The 19,338-nt window shown below is 43.4% G+C and overlaps 1 protein-coding gene across 1 annotated transcript in view; it reads left to right on the top strand.

Annotated features, from left to right (window-relative positions):
* Nucleotides 1-19,338, top strand: part of LOC139991313 (lachesin) — a 35,100-nt gene that overhangs the window by 1,726 nt on the left and 14,036 nt on the right. The window contains exons 2-3 of the mRNA XM_072011273.1: nt 5,422-8,052; nt 13,894-14,090. Coding sequence (XP_071867374.1) covers nt 7,917-8,052; nt 13,894-14,090 — 333 coding nt within the window. The 5' untranslated portion in view covers nt 5,422-7,916. The remainder of the gene's footprint in view (nt 1-5,421; nt 8,053-13,893; nt 14,091-19,338) is intronic.

Here is a 19,338-nt window from a genome sequence, read left to right as displayed (position 1 = left end):
AGAGAGAGAGAGAGAGTAAAAAAAAAGAGACTCATTAATTCTGTTTTTTCGTGCACGATAATGGAAACTCGCTTGAACTTTCTTATTCCTTCGTTAGCCACTCTTGGCGTCGTGAAAAGGCAAAGCCTTATTTCGTACACGACCGACAAAGAAGAAACTTGTCATCCTAAAGGGTAATTAAATGGCGATAATTGTGGTGATTACACGCGGATAAATCGTCCGGCTATCGAAAGTTTCATTTGGCATATTAATTTTATTGCCATTGCGTCCGGTCGACATGTAGACGATAACTTTAATTGGCCTGGCGTGTTTCATCGCGTTTCCCGATAATTGTTCAATAATAAAATAACGCAAGACTATGTCACTGTTGCCGAGGCTAGAATTAAACTAGCGTAGATTTCACGCTACGCGGTGGTATACAACCCAAAAGGGAGGGATGACCAGCGAAATTTATTCGATCTCAAAGCGAGTCGTTTCACCGTGAAACGAGACTTTGTAGTCATTAAAATAATCCGGATACCCGTTTAAGGTACTTCGTGATTCAAATTACGTTGCAAAAAAATCTAATTTGTAAACATGTAATCAAATGACCGACCAATAGAGTAGTAGTGCGTGGAATGTAATTCTCGCTAATGAGCACTTTGTTAGAAAACTCGGCGCAAAGAGATTAGGCGAGATTTCGGAGACAGCTCGGAAATTAGTTTCCCATGAAACAACAGGTAAATTCTTCTTCGTCTCTGTCTTATTCGTTCCTCGTACTTTCCTTCCTTCTACTTCCTCACTTTTCACGATCGGACAAATATTATTCTCTTGAACACGGATATCCCGGCCGGATTTACGTGTATGTGTGCCGTTTAACTTTAAAAAGGTCCATTCACGATGGATTTCATTGCTGTTAACACCATGCTTCGCGTTTGTCATTGACGTGAGCTAGTGTATGCTTTGTCAGTGAGACAGGTTGAATGTCCCCGTTGATTGCTTTCTTCGATTCCACCTCTTTTCGACTATGATCAATAACACTGTCAATAGGTGATGGACGACTGGTAGAAAATGTATTTTCACCTGAACGAATCGTACGTTCCAGTAATCCTCATGGTTTCTATGAATTTCAACGGGAACCACCTTGCCTATTTCGGGCCGGTCATTTCGAATTGATTCCCAGTCGAACTAATTTCACGAGTGTGATTGTTCTCCCAGAGACAGAGGCAAACAAACGGCTAGTGGAAGAAGCTTGCATAGATGATATGTCACGATATCGTATCGGGAAATGACAAACACGTATATTGTTCTAAATTTCGCCGATCATTTCAAAACAGTGAAATTAAGCGAGAAATAATTGTAATCGATGGACCGTCGTTGCGATAATATCACGTCCGGGACGAATAAATATTGGTCCATTAGTGTGTTTTATTGTATACCATATAAATTTCCCCACGTGCTCCACGGAGAATTGAAAATATATCAACAATTTGCAATAATTTACTGTTGTACATAACGAATTGTATACAATACTTTCATCCAACCTCGCCAGTCTCTGTTATTGATATACAACGTAACGCAGGCGCTGTTATATCTGCATGTAATTTTATTCATGAAAAAAAAAGCGACAGATTATTACTAGGTATTATTGAATGGCCAGCATGGCAAAAAATTTTTCGCGCTTCGACGGTTTTAATAAAACGGCGTATTACGCTTCACGTAAACGACATTCTCACCTTTCGTGGAATATCAAACGTAGAACGTTTTCACGCTGGTAGGATGGTTTCTCGCAAAAATCTCGATCACTAGTGTGACTAACATCCTACTAACCGTAGTGTGGCATTTGCATTTTTCCTCTTTTCCTTTTTTCTTGCTTCTGTTTCTACTCCGTTTCCTCGTCTCCTCTACGAAAATTATTTCTTTCCGAGAGACAAAACGTTGTTCACGCTTCCATTCTAAACTTTCCTCCCCATTTAATAACCACACAATGCAGCTCTACGCTTAACATCATCGTATAATATTCTCCGTAGCGCGAGTTCCTTACAACTGTTTTTCAAAGCTTCATCCTGGTCATCGCACGAAACAAAAGCCTGGCTTTTCCTCCCGTGACGCGAAAATGTTAATCACACTTAGTGTAATCGCTCTCCACAGAAAACCGAATACCCCTCGATACCGCGGAAATGCAATCGTGAAAAGTTTCAATCGGCTCTCTCGAGCACCGAATAAATATCTCGATGTATCCGGTGTAGCGCCAGAAAAAATAACATTTTTTTGACCGTGTATATCCACGAAGTCTGGTTTGCGCGCGAAATTATGCACATATGTAATGCGAATCGATACCTACTGTACAATACATAGTCTCGATATGAATGAATACCAAACAGGATGATACAGATTTTCAATTAACCGCTCTTCCTTGCGCGTATTCATCGACGTCCTCTCGTTCATTCGTTTTGTTTCATTGTAAATGAACCTATATACCTGCATGCGCGTATAGGTATGCATGTAAAGAGAAAGACGCTAGGGAGGTGAAACGTATTGCGTCGCCGTGACGTTCGCCACAATGCCGTCGTCTCGCTGGAATAAAGGACAACGATTTTCATTTAAATGTCTTCGGGTCAGTCAAGTGGCCAAATAGGACGTGACATCCGACGACGATCGACTCGATAATCGATACGAACCCATAGGTTAAATCGATGCTCAGGATTATCGGCACTTTAATCGACGCGGCAATCCTGCAATTTCGTGTATCACCGGGAGACAGAGCGAGAGATGAATCTGTACACAACGAAGTGAACTTAATTACCCAGTACGGATGCCAAATTCAGGCCAGACCGTTCCATCCTGTTCATGTACGAACGATACGTGTTTATGCGAAAGGGAAAGAGCGGATGGTGCAGATAGAGGGATCTACATTATTCAACGGTCGACTCTTTAGTCGAAGCTTCTTTACGTAATACGCTCCTCTTCTCTCGGTATTAAGTTTTTCGTCATCCTTCTTTCTGTGACGACCGATCCGTCTGGAAGCGTACCTTTTCAATGAGCTTCGTCGAGCTACGACAGAGGGTTCACATCCGATAAACCCGATAAATTCCACCGACAAATGTCCTCCCGGATACCAATTAGTATTCATAAAGTCGACCGCTCTTTATCCTCTGCTCCTGATCCTAAATCCTTAATCCGCCATATTTCCTAAGAAGATACGTAGCTTCTGTGAACTCCGTGACTTTGCTCCCCGATGCCGATAGATTCCTGAGAAACCGTGCGTTATCCCGCTGTTCGTTATCATGTCGATCACGTACCCATCTTTACAGATTAAAACACGAGGTTTCTTAATTCGAAACGTGAGTCATAATCTCCAATAAGAGGGGAAACTCTAGCATGTTTATTAAGATTCTGATCGGTCGCGGTGTTAATTCCGATAAAGGTACAGCGAGAAATATAGACGAAAGGAAGTTAAGTCGCGTGTATCGAGAAAAGAGGGACATTGAGTTATATTCTAGTTATTCACTGACAAGCCAGAAGCATGACAGCAGACTTATTTAAGGCGGTTCATATTTTCTAGCGTGCTTATTATTCAGAACGATCCATTCTCCATGGAACGAGCTTCATTCTCCAAATTCACCGAGAAGATGGCCGTTTAAAATATCAAAGCTTTTTCGCTTACTTCGAACTTTTAAATGGTCCGGTGAAAGATTCAGGAAACACTTTCCATTTCCTTCGAGAGATTTCTTTTATCGAAGTAAAAGAGCGATTCAAAAATGACCGAAGCCCACGATAAAAGGAATCAAATTTTCCAGAAAACTTTCTGCTTGTACGGTGAAGCGAAAAAGAAAAATTCTTTAACTCACGTTTGATAATTCGCATACCCATTGAATAGCTTGGAAAATATTTAACAGGTAGAATCGTTTTTCATCGATGCATACATTTCGAGTTCTCACGAGTAAGATAATAGCTCGGTGGCAGTAACCATAATCGTTATACCCGCAGACCTTAACGTAAACTAAGACGGTATATACTCGAAAGCCGAAAGACACTACACACATACACACACACCTGACATTGTACCTTTTCCTGAATAATTCACGCTTTACACCATACTACGATTTCACAGCATAAAAAATGGACGGAAAAATATCATCGACTTGTTTTTCTCCGTCCACCGCTCTATCTTACGAGAGTCTTCAAAATCTTAATCCTACACCGTGTTTCCGGGTTCTTGATTTATTATTACTTTATCTTAAAATATGCATCTACGTCGGAACGTTTACCACAATTTCATTTCTGTCTCACGCACCGTCGCACACATATTCCAAGCTTATCGTTGATGTTTCCACCAGTAGTTGTTGCCTCTTCCAACGGCGTGAACCGCATCATCGTTTATATCCCGTTTGCTTCAGCCTCGTTTTTCCTCACTTTTTTTTATTACTCCGACTCGCTCGCGACCTTAGTCGCTCGTTAAATTTCGCGCCGTCTTCCGGGAGCTTAACGCTCCACGTAGTAAAGATAGGAGAGGAAGAAGTGCTCTTCTCGTGGACGAGGGAAAAGTTGCTTTTCACGGGATGTATCGCGGTGTACTCGTGAGCTTTGGTAGCTGCCGCCGTAACGTCGCAACGATTCGTTCGTTTCTCGAGGATCCTTTAATGAGTGATGATCTTTTAATAAATGCCGCCTTTGTCGCGTTTTCCATCTTCAGCTTTGCCGTGTCCAAGTGAAAATTTTCACCGTCTATTCCACTCGTTCCATCCAAGAGTCCTCTTCCATCGAATCGTTTCGAAATGATTTTCTCTATCCTTTTGGCCTGTCTGTCTGTCACTTTTTTTCTCTCTTTCTCTCTCTCTGTCTCTCTCTCTCTCTCTCGTTCCTCGTAATTCCCACCGGCTGGCTAACGCGTTTCACCGTCGAAAACGAAACCGTACGTACGTTACACGTCGGACAGATAGACTTTTATACGCGTACCTCGTGGGATCGTTGTTTTCTACGAGTTTACAATTCCCGAATGAACGGCGAAACAATGAATAGCCCGGAGCAACAGATTCGTCGAAATTAATTCACCGAAAGTAATTCTCTGGTTTTATTGTCATTAACGGTTATTACGCGCGTAAATTATTTACCGAGTTTCCAATTAATATAACGAATTAAAAAGCGCCTACGCAAACGCGAAAATCACGAGCTATTCCGATGCGGAAACGTTTAAGGGACTAGCTTAAAGTGAAAGCCGAGAAGAAAGAAAGAAAGAAAGAATCGCTATTAAATTAAAGCGTCATTCTCTTTTCCGCTTCGTCTATTTCATTTTCTTCGTTTAGGGGTTTTCGAGATTTCGGGTCAGACCTAAACGAAAAGTAAAAAGAGCCCTGTTACCATTAAGATTTTACGAGCGTCGAGTCTGACAACGAGACGCTTCTACTATACTATACTATATCCACTGTGCTCGAATTTCAGGAGGGTGAGCAGTATCAGGAACGAGCCGACCCTTAAGGAAGCGAGTCATCCGTAATCTCTGAAGCAGTGCAGCTTGGTCTCGGCCTTGTACGGATACCAACCACGGGACAGGGCAAATTCCTCAAAGGAGCGGGTTAACCACGACGATCTTCCACGAAGACAGGCCACGCGCTACTATCGCTTGAGAGTGGCATGCGCGTGTGTGTTTACGCAGGTAGACGTTCTTGGGTTCGAGGAAGTTGTGGAAGAGAAGGATCGGCTTCTCTGCCTAGAGGCAGACACGGAGAGAGCGTTAACTTGGTTGGCTAAAGACACAGTTGTCTGGTAGCCGCAGCTTGCCGCAGCTTGCCGCAGTATTCCACAAACTTGCACAATATCCACAAACCCGGGAGCCCGCGAAATTCTTTAGTAAATCTTCTGGCATTTGCATCCCGAGACGAACGCAACGCGTGTGTAAAACGCGCTGAAGAGCGACGACGGTTTGCCGAGCGAGAAGGAAGCAGGCTGTGTGCCGGTTAAGTGTAGCCGAGCGTCGAAAATGCATCGTTGAAAAGGGCCTCGAGAAGAAGGTGGAAACGTTGCGCCGCGCTCGCTGTTAACGCGCACCAAGAGTGACGTCGGGTTGGAACAGTTGAGACATTCGTAAATGAGGGACCAGAGAAGGTAGGCGTGACAAGGGTCCGCTTAAGCCAGAATATTAGTCGTGTCATCTAATGATCGTCGTGTTTCGCTTCGTCCATTTAGTTTTGTAATATCTAGAGAAATTTCTACCCGTGTCGACCCCGGTGCGAATCCTCGTACATTTCAAAGTTCCGCTTTGGACCCTCCTCTTTCGCCGTTGACATTTCCTGTATTTCCAATTAAAACCTGAATAGAGGAACGTAGATTCACGAAGGAAGGACAACGTGACACGAAAGTCCTGACGGTTGACGCGATAAAGAGATGGTAGTAGCTCGGATTCGTTATCGGTGTTGACGCAGGCAAGTATACCAGTGGATGTTACGTTATAGAAGGATTCAAAAGAACATAGTCGAAGGGACAGGAAGTGAATCGGAAGCAAGAAAGCTTTTGCGGCTGTGGAAATATTAATGTTAGAAATTAAGTCATCCTGAGTATTCGCTGAAAGCGTCGTGAAATTTCCACGCGATTCCGTTAATATCTAACCTGAAGCAGTAAAGAAAAACCTTGTAGTAGGAAAGTAGCGGAATAGAAGCGCGAATGTTGCTTGTCGACGGCTCTTTCTCCTTCTCTTTCTCTGCCCGTCTGTACTGTCGGTGTCTATGTACTGTTGAGTAAAAAGAAAGGCAGAGATTTCTTCACAGAAGTAGCCCGTTGGCTGTGGAACAGTAGTAACGGAACGCTGAAAGCCACTCGAGAAAGAGAAAACCGGGAAACGCGCTCGGTTCTATGGCCTAGAGCATCCTGTATTTCTGATAACGTACAGAATTCAGTAATGTTCCATGCAGGAAGGTTTGTGAATGAAGGCTGAATGGAAAACCGGTAAGCAGGAAAGTCCTTTCGCCTAGAGGCGAACTATTAACTTTGCTTCCAAAGGGTGTCGTCCAACGGCTCGCCACAACGTCTTGCGAACTTCAATAATATACACCACAACGCAGTTCAAGTCCGACGGTCGTTACGATACTTGTATCTTCCTGCTTGTCCTCCGGACGCATGAGAAGGAACCTGGTGTGCCTCGAACGTTTCGAGAGACCGTAACCTATAACTGTGGAACAATAGTTGAACACGACGACCGAGCAACTTGCCAGAGCCTTCCGTGGCATTTTCTTGGCTTGTACGCTTCGTGTGATCGCGATAAAACAAGCTCGAGAAACCGACTTCTGCCACGCTTCGATCGAAAGAACCTTTTCTCGAGAACGTTTGCTCGTGTGGTGGCTGTCACGGAAGAACGACTTGTCTGTAATTTCTAGAAATTAGCGACGGTTAACGACGGTTACCGTCGGTATATTTTAGAACGAGACACGCCTCATGGAGAAGTTGGTAATCCGTGAACTGACGTAAGACCAAGGGGATTGATCTAGCTAAGCTACTCACGGAGATGTTTTAGCCCTGTCGCAGGACCGAGGTCAGTTCTGCTTCCTAGGTTTCCAGGGCAACAGAAACTTTTCTCTTTCTACGATCGTGCTAATCAATCCTTGGAAACGGCGACCAGAGAACAGGCAACAATTGCAACACAGTGGAACGCGATAAAAGGTTCCCTCTGTCTACTCGAAATATCGAAAACAGCAAATCGACGCGGAAGAATCGAGTTTCTTCAACGACGTTTCCCGACCTGGTAGAGTAGTTGCGATGTAACCTCCGAGAATTCCTTCCGAGTGTAAGGAGCGTTTTCAATCTCAGATAAAACCCGTGGCTCGAGAACGGGTACCAATCGAGGGGTTAACGTTGGATCAGAGAACGACACGGTGAATGAGGGCGGGCGACGAGGCGCTGGCAATTGGCGGCAAGCTGGGTGAAAAAAGGCGAGGCAGAAAAATATGGTACACGAGGCCACGGGTCTATGGCACGGTGCGGGATTCAACGTATCGAGGTGGCTGATGATCATAATACACGGATACCGGGCCACCACCCTTTTGCTATCCATTCTGCTTAACGTGCTGGTGCGAACTGCTGGTAAGTATAGACGTGTTCACGTACGCTTCTCGGTTTCCTCGGCACGTTTGTTTCACTCTCTACCATACAAAGCTCCGATCTCAAATGTTTGCGTTTCGCTCGATGGAACGTTTCGTCGTTTCGCCCTCGGCGAATCCATTCCATGCTACGTAGCACTCGTAATCGTCGCTTTGTTGAGACCAGGCGCGTAATACGGGGACTATATACGGGCTAGCGTGCCCGTCCTGGATCGAACTCCCTTTCGAAATGCCTACGATCATTTTTATAGATCTTCCCGAGTCGAGTTGCCCTCGAATCCACTTTACTGGTCTCGTACCATCGTAATAATATCTTCGCTTGTACTTCAATCAGCCGTAAAGATCTTAACGCGCCATCTTTTGCTAAGATTTTCGCGATATAGGGCCACTTCGGTTTTAACAAATTCCAACCGAATTACATCTGTATTGTCCGTATAACGTACCTACAAAGCGTTTCGAATGTACGATGATCTTCTTCTTCGGCCGGAGACAATTTCAGGAAATCCGTCGAAGGTCATTACGCCTCATCGATTACTCGAAACACTTCTTGTTCGTATTCGTCTCTATTAACCGACAGTCTGGAAATTATTCTCGGTGAAATTGCATTTGTTATTCATTGCCCTGTATGAATATGAATTTCCCGATTGACGGTGTATTATCGTGCTAATAATTAAGAGAATTTTTATCATCTCCTACTCTTATTATCGAGAACGCGTATTAATCGCTATACACGACTCGAATACAGGTTTGTTCGCAATCGTTTCGCGCTAATAGATAATGCGCGTAGGTTCAACCATCATAAAAGTTGGCGCTTTTATGCGTCCCCAGGCGCACAGGGTGTGGACTTTATCGATCATTTATGACGCCAGTGGAAAGACACCGGGATTACGATGAAATTCACCGGAAGCAATAGCGCCGCCCAAACAGACCGAATTAACTATTATATAAAGTTCTTAATGTAGCCATTTAATGTGCTAATGCGGTCCCGTGCTAGGTTCCAGCTTCGATGCTCCTTTTAAGAAGTTAACTCGAGATTCTTCTCGGATCTTCCAGCTACGAAAACCTTTAAGCCCCTTTCTCTTTGTTATTTCATTATCGTTCACGTTGTCCTTTTATACCAGAGATATTTAACGCCCTTCATTCATCTCTATCTTTATGTACATATAAAATCGTGCAAATGCTATTACTGAATTCCAAAGATAACAAGTGGCTTTGCCATTTTACGCGCCGGCTATTCTCAAAGTGAATAAGCGTCCATTATTCATCCGATCGATGACATATGTAAAGAAGTTTTCGCGTTTCGAACATGTAAATTACACCGATCCATCCTTCGTTCGTTAATGCGCGATTAAGCGGAGGGGTTTTGAACTACAAGTTTATAAATTACAGATATATCTTTGGAGCAGCGAACAATGCAAGCCGATTATAATATTGGCGAGGAACGACAAAATAGCTGGTCTGGTGTCGATTAGTAGTGGACTCTTGATGCGTGACCATTATTGCTATCGAATTATCGCTTCATCGGGTCGAAATTGCACCTGAAATTCGATCATTTCGAGAGCCGTTCTTTAACGAGAACGTTATGAACCCTTGGCAACACCCTGCGGGCACAAGTGCTCGTTTATCTCTCGAAATCGTTGACATTTTACTTCGATTTCGTTCACTTCCCCTTTCTACTCTTTCTCGTCGTAATTGATAATTCTTTGTTCGATAATATCTCGCTTATTTTCCCATATCCTTCATATTTCAACCAACATAATTTCAGTTTTGTTATTAACGTACGAAGAGGTTAATGATAACGTCACGCGTTTTCATTATGTAAATGAATGAACGAAAGTTTGTAAATAAAGTTCAGCTCTCTGGTACCTGGTATAAATCGCAATACGCGTGTTTATGCGCCAACAGATGCACGCGGTAAATATTTTCCCCGTAGATTACGAGCATAGATACTCTGTAACAAACTATGCCGTATGAGTACAATATCACGTTTAAGCACGGTAATAAAGCACTACGAGAGTTCCGCACTCTCCAATGCTATGAAATCTCGTCGTACGTAACTTTCCTATCCTTGCGAGACGTTACATCTCTGTTTGTCCTATCTATTGATTCCTGTCGTACGCATGATTCAATTAATACGTGTCTGTATTTTGATATATTATTTAGCAGGTATTATTTACACAAATTAAAATTCGCAACGAATACATCGAAGACGGTATACCAACAACTAAATAAGAACAAAAGCTTTTGCCCTTTCATAGCGATTCATCGTGAAAAATATGAATACGTCTCGTGCGTTAAATTTAAGTCAAGTTTAATCTCCAGAATCCGACTGGACTGGCTTCCATCTCTTGGAATTTATTACACGCTATTTACCATTCTCCTTTCGCGAGGAATCAGCTTGGTTCACCGCAGATTTCCAAGAGTTCGTACAGAAGCCGCGTAACTTAATTTAATCTATTTCTGCGTGAAGCGATACCAGCAGGGTTACTTGTTCAATTTAGCAACACACCCAGAGATGCATCGTTCATGCAAATTTTAGATGCACGCTTAACCCTGCCGCGAAACTTCCGTGGAAGGCCTGGCGATTTACTTAGGAAAACATACCAAGCTAGTGAAACGCGCCACGTGTACCTTCGATGAACAAATATTCGCTAAACGAGTGGCGGTGAATTTATAGTTTCCCTTCAGGGGGTTTGTCGTTGGGCCACGGTTAGGCTCGTTTATGAGCGTTTATTCGCTTTATTGCGTCCGTAGCCGGACAAAAAGCGTCTTCGCGAGTCCGCGTGTCTCCGCGCAGGCTATGTAAAGAACGCGGTAAAAAGGCCGCTTTCATCGTGACGCGTCTGTCGGATCGTAAAAGAGAAAAAAGAGAAAAAAAAGATACACGACGTGTCGGGAAGGGGTGAACCGGTGTGCAGTGTCGCGGTTGTTCATCAGTTTACTTGCTAAATATACTTGGATGAACGAGAGGAGAAATATCGCGCACGGCCCTGTTTCGTATTCTATATCTATGACCATCTGCTGGGCCGGCTGTTACACGCGTGTGAATGTTCGTTTTGCTCGTGTAACGTAGAATTTTGGTCCGAAAAATAGTTTACTCGACTGCTCGATCCGATGCGAGAGAAATACAGAGGCGAAACACAGAGAACGGCGCGTTCGATATATTTCATGATTGTTACTCGATGAAGCTTATGCCCGGAGCTACACGCAACTATGTACCATACTACGTGTTTAGAACTCACGATACTTATTATACGTACCGTGTGTAAGACGTGTCGGAAACACCAGTACTGTTCCGGGACGTTTTGAACACCGTCAAGAAATTTCCTTCGATGCCGCGATTTATGCGTGTCTCGTGATACCTGCACCTTCGTCGCGCTTTGAGATTTCAGGAAAGCGAAACGACCTTCGAAAAGCGTACTTGCCGTATTCCTACGCGAAGGAATCTATGCGAAGGAAATGTTCACGTTATTTTACGTCACGAAATCGTGCTGTCTCGCATTGGGAATAAATTTTCACAGCCGGAGTAGTTGAAGTTGCCAACCAGAGGGAAAGAGAGTGCGGCATGCTGAAGTTATGGTGAAACAAACGAGCTCGACATCGTGGTGTTTTATTTCTAGTTTAGCGAACGTTGGAGAAAAGTTGGTAGTTAAATTGCTCTGAAAGACGCTTAGCGCATGGGAATTTACGAATATTGCTGTTCCTTAAGCCCCAGAAGTATCTCATTTCCCAAGTTTTCAGTAATAACGACACCTTACAGTCGATTATTCCTGTCATAGGATTACTCTTTCCTTTTTTCCACTATCTTTGGTATAAAGGTTGATTTTCGTTTAACGAGCTGGTCAGAACGATTACAAGAACCTGATTGTCATGCCTGGGTGAAATCGATTTACGTCGAGCAAAATGTAACACCAACGGCTGCTATCTTTTAAAATGTTGATTGCCTCGTTCAGCCCGACCATCCATTAATTAAATTATGCAACAAGGAACGAAAAGGAACGCGTGAAAGTAACGTTTACCTTCCGCTTAAAGAGAGTTTCGATAAGCTGGCAGAAAAAAATTAACGCCTCAAACAAGATTTTCGCTCGAAAATATCTCGATGGGACTTTTTACCTTCACGTACCATGGTATAGATACGTTTCATAACAGGATCGCTCGTTTAAGTTCTTATTATTTTAATAGAAATTCTTGGCACGGTCTCCTTCTTGAAAATAATGAAACTTTTCCCGGATAGCCTTTCGAAGTTTCGCTATTTGTTTTTACCCGTCTCACGCGGTGCTCCCATATGTATATGTATTATCCGACGGCTCTCAAGAGTCCGAAGTTAGATCGAGTGTCGGACGAATGGAAAAATTTCGGCTAGTAAATTTGACGTTCTATTGAATAATAGGGATCGGGTAAAAGAAAATGGAGCAGGAGAATCAAAGCGAACTCGCTGCATTCGTTAAACACTCCCGCCACGGAATTCTTCTTATCCCCGAACTAAACTTTTACCTCGCCGTGCGAACTCCCGCGAAAAATCCAGCTTCGCCTCGTGAAAAGACAGTTAACCGTTCGCAAAACTCGTCGAGAAGAGCTTTTTAACATTTATCCTACGAAATTTTATGCGCATATCTCGCGCAATTGCACCCTAGTTGACTAGATGGCTATTAAATCCGCGTATGATCAGTCAGACGGAATTTAAATGATATACTTATGCATACGGTACTCGGGATTATTCCAGTCTTATTAAAATTGCAATTTTTGATCCGCTTTTATGCCAACGCCATAAAAATTAATCGCGAAAGTATGTTAAAGATACATGAGCGTGTATCATGGCACTGATTTTCATACGTATGTATAGATAAAGAAGAATAATGTAATTAATACAAACGTGTATTGGTATAACATAATTAGTACTAACACGTAAAAGATTCTCGCAATCTCCGCTTTTAATTCTTCTTTTTCTTCCTCTTTTTTTGGAGGGATAATGTACCGGTGGAAGGAACGAAAACCGCCAACGTCCCACTAGCATAAGTAAGGAAGCGACGACGCTGACAAGAGAACGTTTTTCTTTTCGAGAAGATGAAAGTTTCCCAAACTTTGCCCGAGCAACAGTAAGTCTGTGGTTACCCACCTTCCCAGGCTTAAAACTTTAAATTATCATTAAAATGATTCGAGAGTCGTATTATCCTTCGAAAAGGAGATCTACTTCCATCGTATTTTTTAAGCCTTCCTCTGACAAGAATTATTGCATTAAGTTAATCCTGTCTATCATGAAAATTAACTTCGATTGATCGATCGTATTTTCTGCTGCTTATCACGTTCGGTCATCAACATTTGTCCTGATTCATGGCTCGATCAACTTGTTCGACGAGAGATAACAAATAAACCCGTTAGAACTACAAGCCGTCGTAGAAAGACAGATCGACGGAAGTTAACTTTGACTTTCCAGCACGCTGTACGGTTAACTGAATGTTTAAAATTCAACCCATCGATAAATCGTACTCGATCAAACAACGAAAAGCTATTCGTCCACAATTCTTCTTATAAGACTTCTTTCTCTGACATTTCCATTTGACGCCTCTCATTCCCTGTTAGCAAATAAACACGAGAAAAGAACAATCCTTTGTTTCAACAAATCCTCTGGGGCTATTCGAACGAGGTGCGCATAAATATTTGAAGGGGTCGATAGGTAAGGCGCAAAGGGGTTGAGTAAAGTCCAGAGGAAAGCCTCTTAACGAGGATCCTGCTCGTGGTACGACGAGCTTTGTGCCGAGGAGAACCATCCTGAATCCTGCAACGACATGGCAACGATTCCTTTGATTTAATGCTTATTTTTCAGAGTACCCGACAGCGGTCACGGCGGAAGTCGTCTCGGCGAACGGGAATTCGTTAGAAGCCAGCATGAAACCATTGGACATCGACCTACCACCTACACTTCCGATGAGTTTCGGTACCGAAAATTCCACGGTGATCTCCGCCCAATCTGGATCTACCGCTCTCCTACCCTGCGTCGTCCATAATCTGGGGGATGGAATGGTGAGATTCAAGTCGAGGAACATTCTTCAAAAAGTTTTTCAAAAAGCATTACCCGGAGTTCGGGTTTTACGCGATTTCCGTTCCCAAGAGCGCGGAAAAGTTATTATCATATCAACGTTAGAGCTGAACGGGGTGGCCTTTGGGAGAATCGAGGGAAATGAGGGTTAGTGGCTGTTCGTGCCGAGTTCGTAGCCGGGGTGTAGCGAACGATAGGATTTAAAAAACAGAAGAAATCAAAGAAATAACCCCTTTCTTTCTTTTTTTTTTTTAGTTCTATGACAGATTTTTGTATGTAAATTGTGTCGCTGTTCTTGTTTAGGTTCATCTTCGTTAGCTATCTTGTATAGATCCTCTTAATCCTCGTTATTATTATACGATTATGAACGAGTCCAAATTGGAGGATAATACGGATACATCGAAAGAAAGATTTTAATTGAAGTGAAGACAGTCGAGACTTTTAATTGGAAGGTTTATTCGTGGCACGCGATTGGATAAAATGGAATTAAAATCTAAAAAGTCCGGCGACACGGGACTTTTAACTTTTCAGTTGTATCTCTTTCATTCCTTGGTTGTATTGTTAAAAGTAACGAAAGCTTTTACGATCGTATCAAATGGCATGTTTCAATTATGCTGTCGATTATACCCTATGGACCATCCATTATTCGTGGATATTTTACTAACCTTCCCAAGGAAATACGTATCCAACGTTCGAAATAGAGGACTACTCAGTGCCGGCTTGAATGTCTTAATGAAATTTTCGATGAAGCTACAGAAGGAAAAGAAAATCTATAGGAAGGCAGAACAAAGCGAGCGGGAAAGAAAGAAGAAAGAAGACGAGTCCGAGAGAGAATTCACAGCCTCTTTCGTTTAGCTCGACAAGTTTCGAAAGTTGCGAAATAAAATGTTTGCGTTTCCCTTCGTTAGACGAAGTCGCTTCCCCCGGGTTCACCCATTGTTAGCCTCAGTTTACCTGCAAGCCGAGACTTCGAAACGCGGTACACGGACACGGGAATCGATGTGAGGACCAATTCGCTATCTTGAACTTTGTTCTTCATTTTTATTGAAGCGATATCGCCGTGAAGTAGAAAAAAAGAGACGTCAAATGAAACGGAGCTTAATAGCTCGTGACGACGGCTGATTGTTTTATGGTCGTTGCACGAAGAACAAACACAGTGAAATAAAAAGAGAAAGGGGAAAGAACGTGAAGAGGAAAAACGAGCATGCTTCTTTCGAAATTAGTGGCTCGTAACGAAATTCCATAATGCATAAGCATTTCCTGAGACCGCAAGTATAGATTGTGCCTCATAAATACGATGGACGCAATCAAAAGTCGAGTAGAGGGGTGAAAAGCAGCGTGTACCATTTCATTAAGCCGCATATTCGCGGGATTTTATCGCCGCTGAGTTACGCGTTACGTTCCAATGGCGAAAACTTTGCGTGTCGCGCGCAATTAGCTCCGACGCTCGAGAGGCGATCGCGTTCGCATTAATATCATTGGTGCACGTTACACGATACGTCCGGACGATAACGATTCCGGCCGACCTCTCCTGATTTAAACGTGGGAAAAGGGAAACGTTCCGATGAATGTTACCCTGAATGCTCCGACGAATTGTCATCGTCAAGCAAGAGAAGTAGAAGATCGACAATGCGCTCGCCATTAAGGCACGTCGCTATATTCGGGGAACGAGAAATCAGAGCAAAAGGTTCGGCAAGCAGAAGCCCGTTTTCCCATCCAATCTCACGAGATGCTTGACATTTTGTTCATCCCCGTGCACGCGCATAGAAATGGCACGGTTCCGCGAGCACCTCAGCTACCGCCATTCGAAAACTGTTTTGCCCGGATGGATGACATCCAACCGGGGAAATTTCCCTCCTGTGTTTTTTCCGCGATATTCACGGAGTTATTACCACATTATTTGTCTTTTTCCGCGCGCGCAGTAGTAGCGTTACGCAATAATTTGGTGGTCGAGCACAGAGCATCATCGAGGTGGAATGAGGAACGCGGGGGATGAGCCGAATGGAAAGGGGAAAGCGATGGCTGGGAGGGTGAGTACGGAGGTCGAGTTAAATCGACGCAGGTGGAAATCAATAGGAAGGTCGCCGTCGAACAATTCGCACGCTACTTCTATTGTCGCTACGTGCTCGGTGGCTCGGTCGTATAAAATTTCATTGCGTGCTTGGGGAAAGAGCGAACGAAGAAAACAGGGAGAGAAGGCAAAGGACAGCAGAGAAAGAAGAAGAAATAAAAGGAGAGAGTGAATAGAGAAAGAGAAAGAAAATGGAGAAAGGTACGAGATAATGAAACCGGCCGTATCGCTGTCCGTGCATCGCCGGATCGCGCGCAAAGTCTTTTGCAATTTTGCAAGAGCCTTGCCTTCTAATTGAATGCGACGTCTTCGAACTGAAAGAAGTCTATGTACGTTTCGACTTATCCCTCGAAGATTGCCTGTTCTTTATATGAAATCTCTTTTATGTAGCCGACGGATAGAAAGGAGAAGCACACAGACACATCGTATCGATGGGTGAAACATACTATGCTACTTGCTCCACGAGATTGAAGCGGCATTGCCCATTAGAGAGCCACGTGTCTCGCGTACAGGAATCGTACATGTTGCACAAGACACGGGGAATTGCGGTGAAGCGACGAAATAAGGACAAGCATTTAAACACTACAGGAATTTACATACACACGGTTCGATTTTCCAAGTTTCTTTGTCTCGCGATTCATTGTTCACGGGCAACTTCTTCAATGTAAACCGACATCCGTCATTTCTCTGAGTACGTGCGTATATATAGTAGCTTGACAAAGATAAACAAATCGTTTGGAGACTTAATAAAGCCGGGGCTATTTTAGTCTCGCATTCTTGTCTCTTTAATTAACAGATCGAAAATCGAACGAACGTTCGATTCGCACGAACGTGCTCGTTTCCTCTTATAAATTCTCACGTTAGGTCACTCGGAGAGTCCCGCGATAGCATCGTTTCAATTAATTCGCCAATTCCAGTAACCTCGATTACCATGTTCCGTTTTTTCCCCTTTTATTATTAAGGCTCTCATCAACGCTAAGTAATACGCACAACCCCAAGGTCTTCCTCCTTTTTCTATTTCTCTTCCATCTTTTCCCCTCCGTTTCGCTATCGCATGTTTTCCATTCTTTCCAGTTGCCATTTCGCGCAGCCAGTATTATGGTAATGGGTATTTTGGTTAAACGGTAGCTTGATAATCCGCGTTCCACCGCATCACGTGACAACACTTGCCGGTCTTTGAAGCTTTTATCTCGATTGCGCCCGACGAAAGTTTCACATTTATGAATGCGTGTCGTTGCCGTCTCCGCCTCTCTTTTTTTTTCTATCTTTTTCTTATATATAGCAATATATATATATATATATATATATATATATATATATATATATCCATAGTTCGTTAGAAAGTAACGACAGGCTAACGTTCCGAAAAAAAGGGGTTAACTTCGGTTGGCCGACGAGAATAAAGTCGAGGGGCTAAAGCGGGTCGTGGCCGCCTTTTTATCCATAATTTACAGCAATATTTGGATTCCGTTCAAACGAGACGAAACCAAAACGCGATGTAAATCTAATTATATCGAATCGGTCGGATTGCTATTGGCCCTTTCGCTTCTGTCAGTCTGTCTGTCTGTCTGTCTGTTTGTCTCTCTCTCTCTCTCTCTCTCTCTTTCCTCTTTCACGTTCAAATCTCGATGAAAATATCACGCGAAACCGTAACGATAGTGACCAGATATGTCTGGTTGGATCGCGAAATGCGTTCCACTATTCTATAAATGTTGGTTAAGAGAGCGAACGTGCTTCGACGAATTTATTTTAACGGCAAGTTACGTGAACACAGAACGGGAGGCAACGGAACGGAACGGCCAGGCGAACGTTGTTACAGACAATACGATAGTTTATTTGGTTCATGAATAATAATCTTACCGTGGCACGATTTAAAGGCAAGAAAATAGCAATTACTCACGGACACTGTGCTCCGAGTTCCTTCGCGATCTGAATCTACGCGCGACTGGAAATTACGTGTACATTAAGGCGTTGTTCTCGTTGAACCCTGTGCCCGAATCGTATCCATCGCAAGAACTCTGTGCAACTTCCAACGAACGAAAATTCACATCGTGGAAACGGCATCGTTGGAACTCGGCCGAGAATCATTAATATGGATCGAATCAGAGGTTTTCCAGTGGACAGATGAAAGAGAGCGCACACAGTCGACTTGCGTTATAGCTTATTAGTAACGACGATTTCATACGGACAGTAGTTAAATAATTCTAAAAGTGTACATGCGGGAAATATCATTACACTACGTACAGAAATGAAGTCAAAGCGACTACGATCAGTTTTGATCGAGTTTCTACGCTCTTTGATGTTCTAGTTCTTTATGTAACTGGTTCTATTCTTTAGACCTTTATATTTCATGCTTCTACACCCTGCTGTGCCCGTCCTTTGTACTGTTTTATTTTCAACCCGGAGTCTACCATAAACGTTGTCGTCGTTGTCATCGGTGTCGGTGAACGTTCCCAGTCAGCGAATCTCAGTCGTAGATAGGTACACGCGCGATTTGTTACGGCGAGTCAGTGAAAGCATCTTGCATGGTAAAGCGGGTCGAAAAGGGGAAGTTCCGAAGCCGAGTTTGCATTGTACAGGGGAATCTCTTTGGAAATCACTAACGATCTGTATCCTAGTAATTGGGTGGGCTCGCGATGCACGAGCTCGATGGGAGCGGAGAGAACGTGAAAGCGATGTAAGGCATTGCGCTGAGAGCCTGTGTCTGCATTCATGTCGGGGAATTGCTCAATAAGCGTGAACCGTTAGAAGGGTGTCTTGAGATCCGACAAACGTACAAGGACTGATTTTCAGATAGACGGCCAAAACTTCGCTACTGTGTTTCCGCTCTCGACCCCGGGAAACCAGCAACTCGCGCGAACGCCTGTCCGGAAGCTCTTTCCTGTCCATTTGCCCCGTACTAACTTTTTACTTTTATACGATCGTAATTTTCAACGGACCGTGTTTCGCTGGGGAAATTTAAGAGCCTAGGAATTGCAATATCGATAATAGAACATGCGATGCAAAGGAAAAAGAATATCACGAAAAATAAAAGACCTTCGAAGCTGGTTATTTCTGGAGCTTTGTTAGACCTCCTATTAAAATTCTCTCTTTCATCGTTTCGTCTCGTCTGGTCGCAATTAATATCGCCTGAAGGTGCCCACTGAACAAATTGCCACTGA

The sequence above is a fragment of the Bombus fervidus genome, chromosome 10 (genome assembly GCF_041682495.2).
Source record: "Bombus fervidus isolate BK054 chromosome 10, iyBomFerv1, whole genome shotgun sequence".
NCBI lineage: Eukaryota > Metazoa > Arthropoda > Insecta > Hymenoptera > Apidae > Bombus > Bombus fervidus.
The sequence above is the reverse complement of the archived record's forward strand: the minus strand, read 5'-3'. Positions and strand labels throughout refer to the sequence as shown.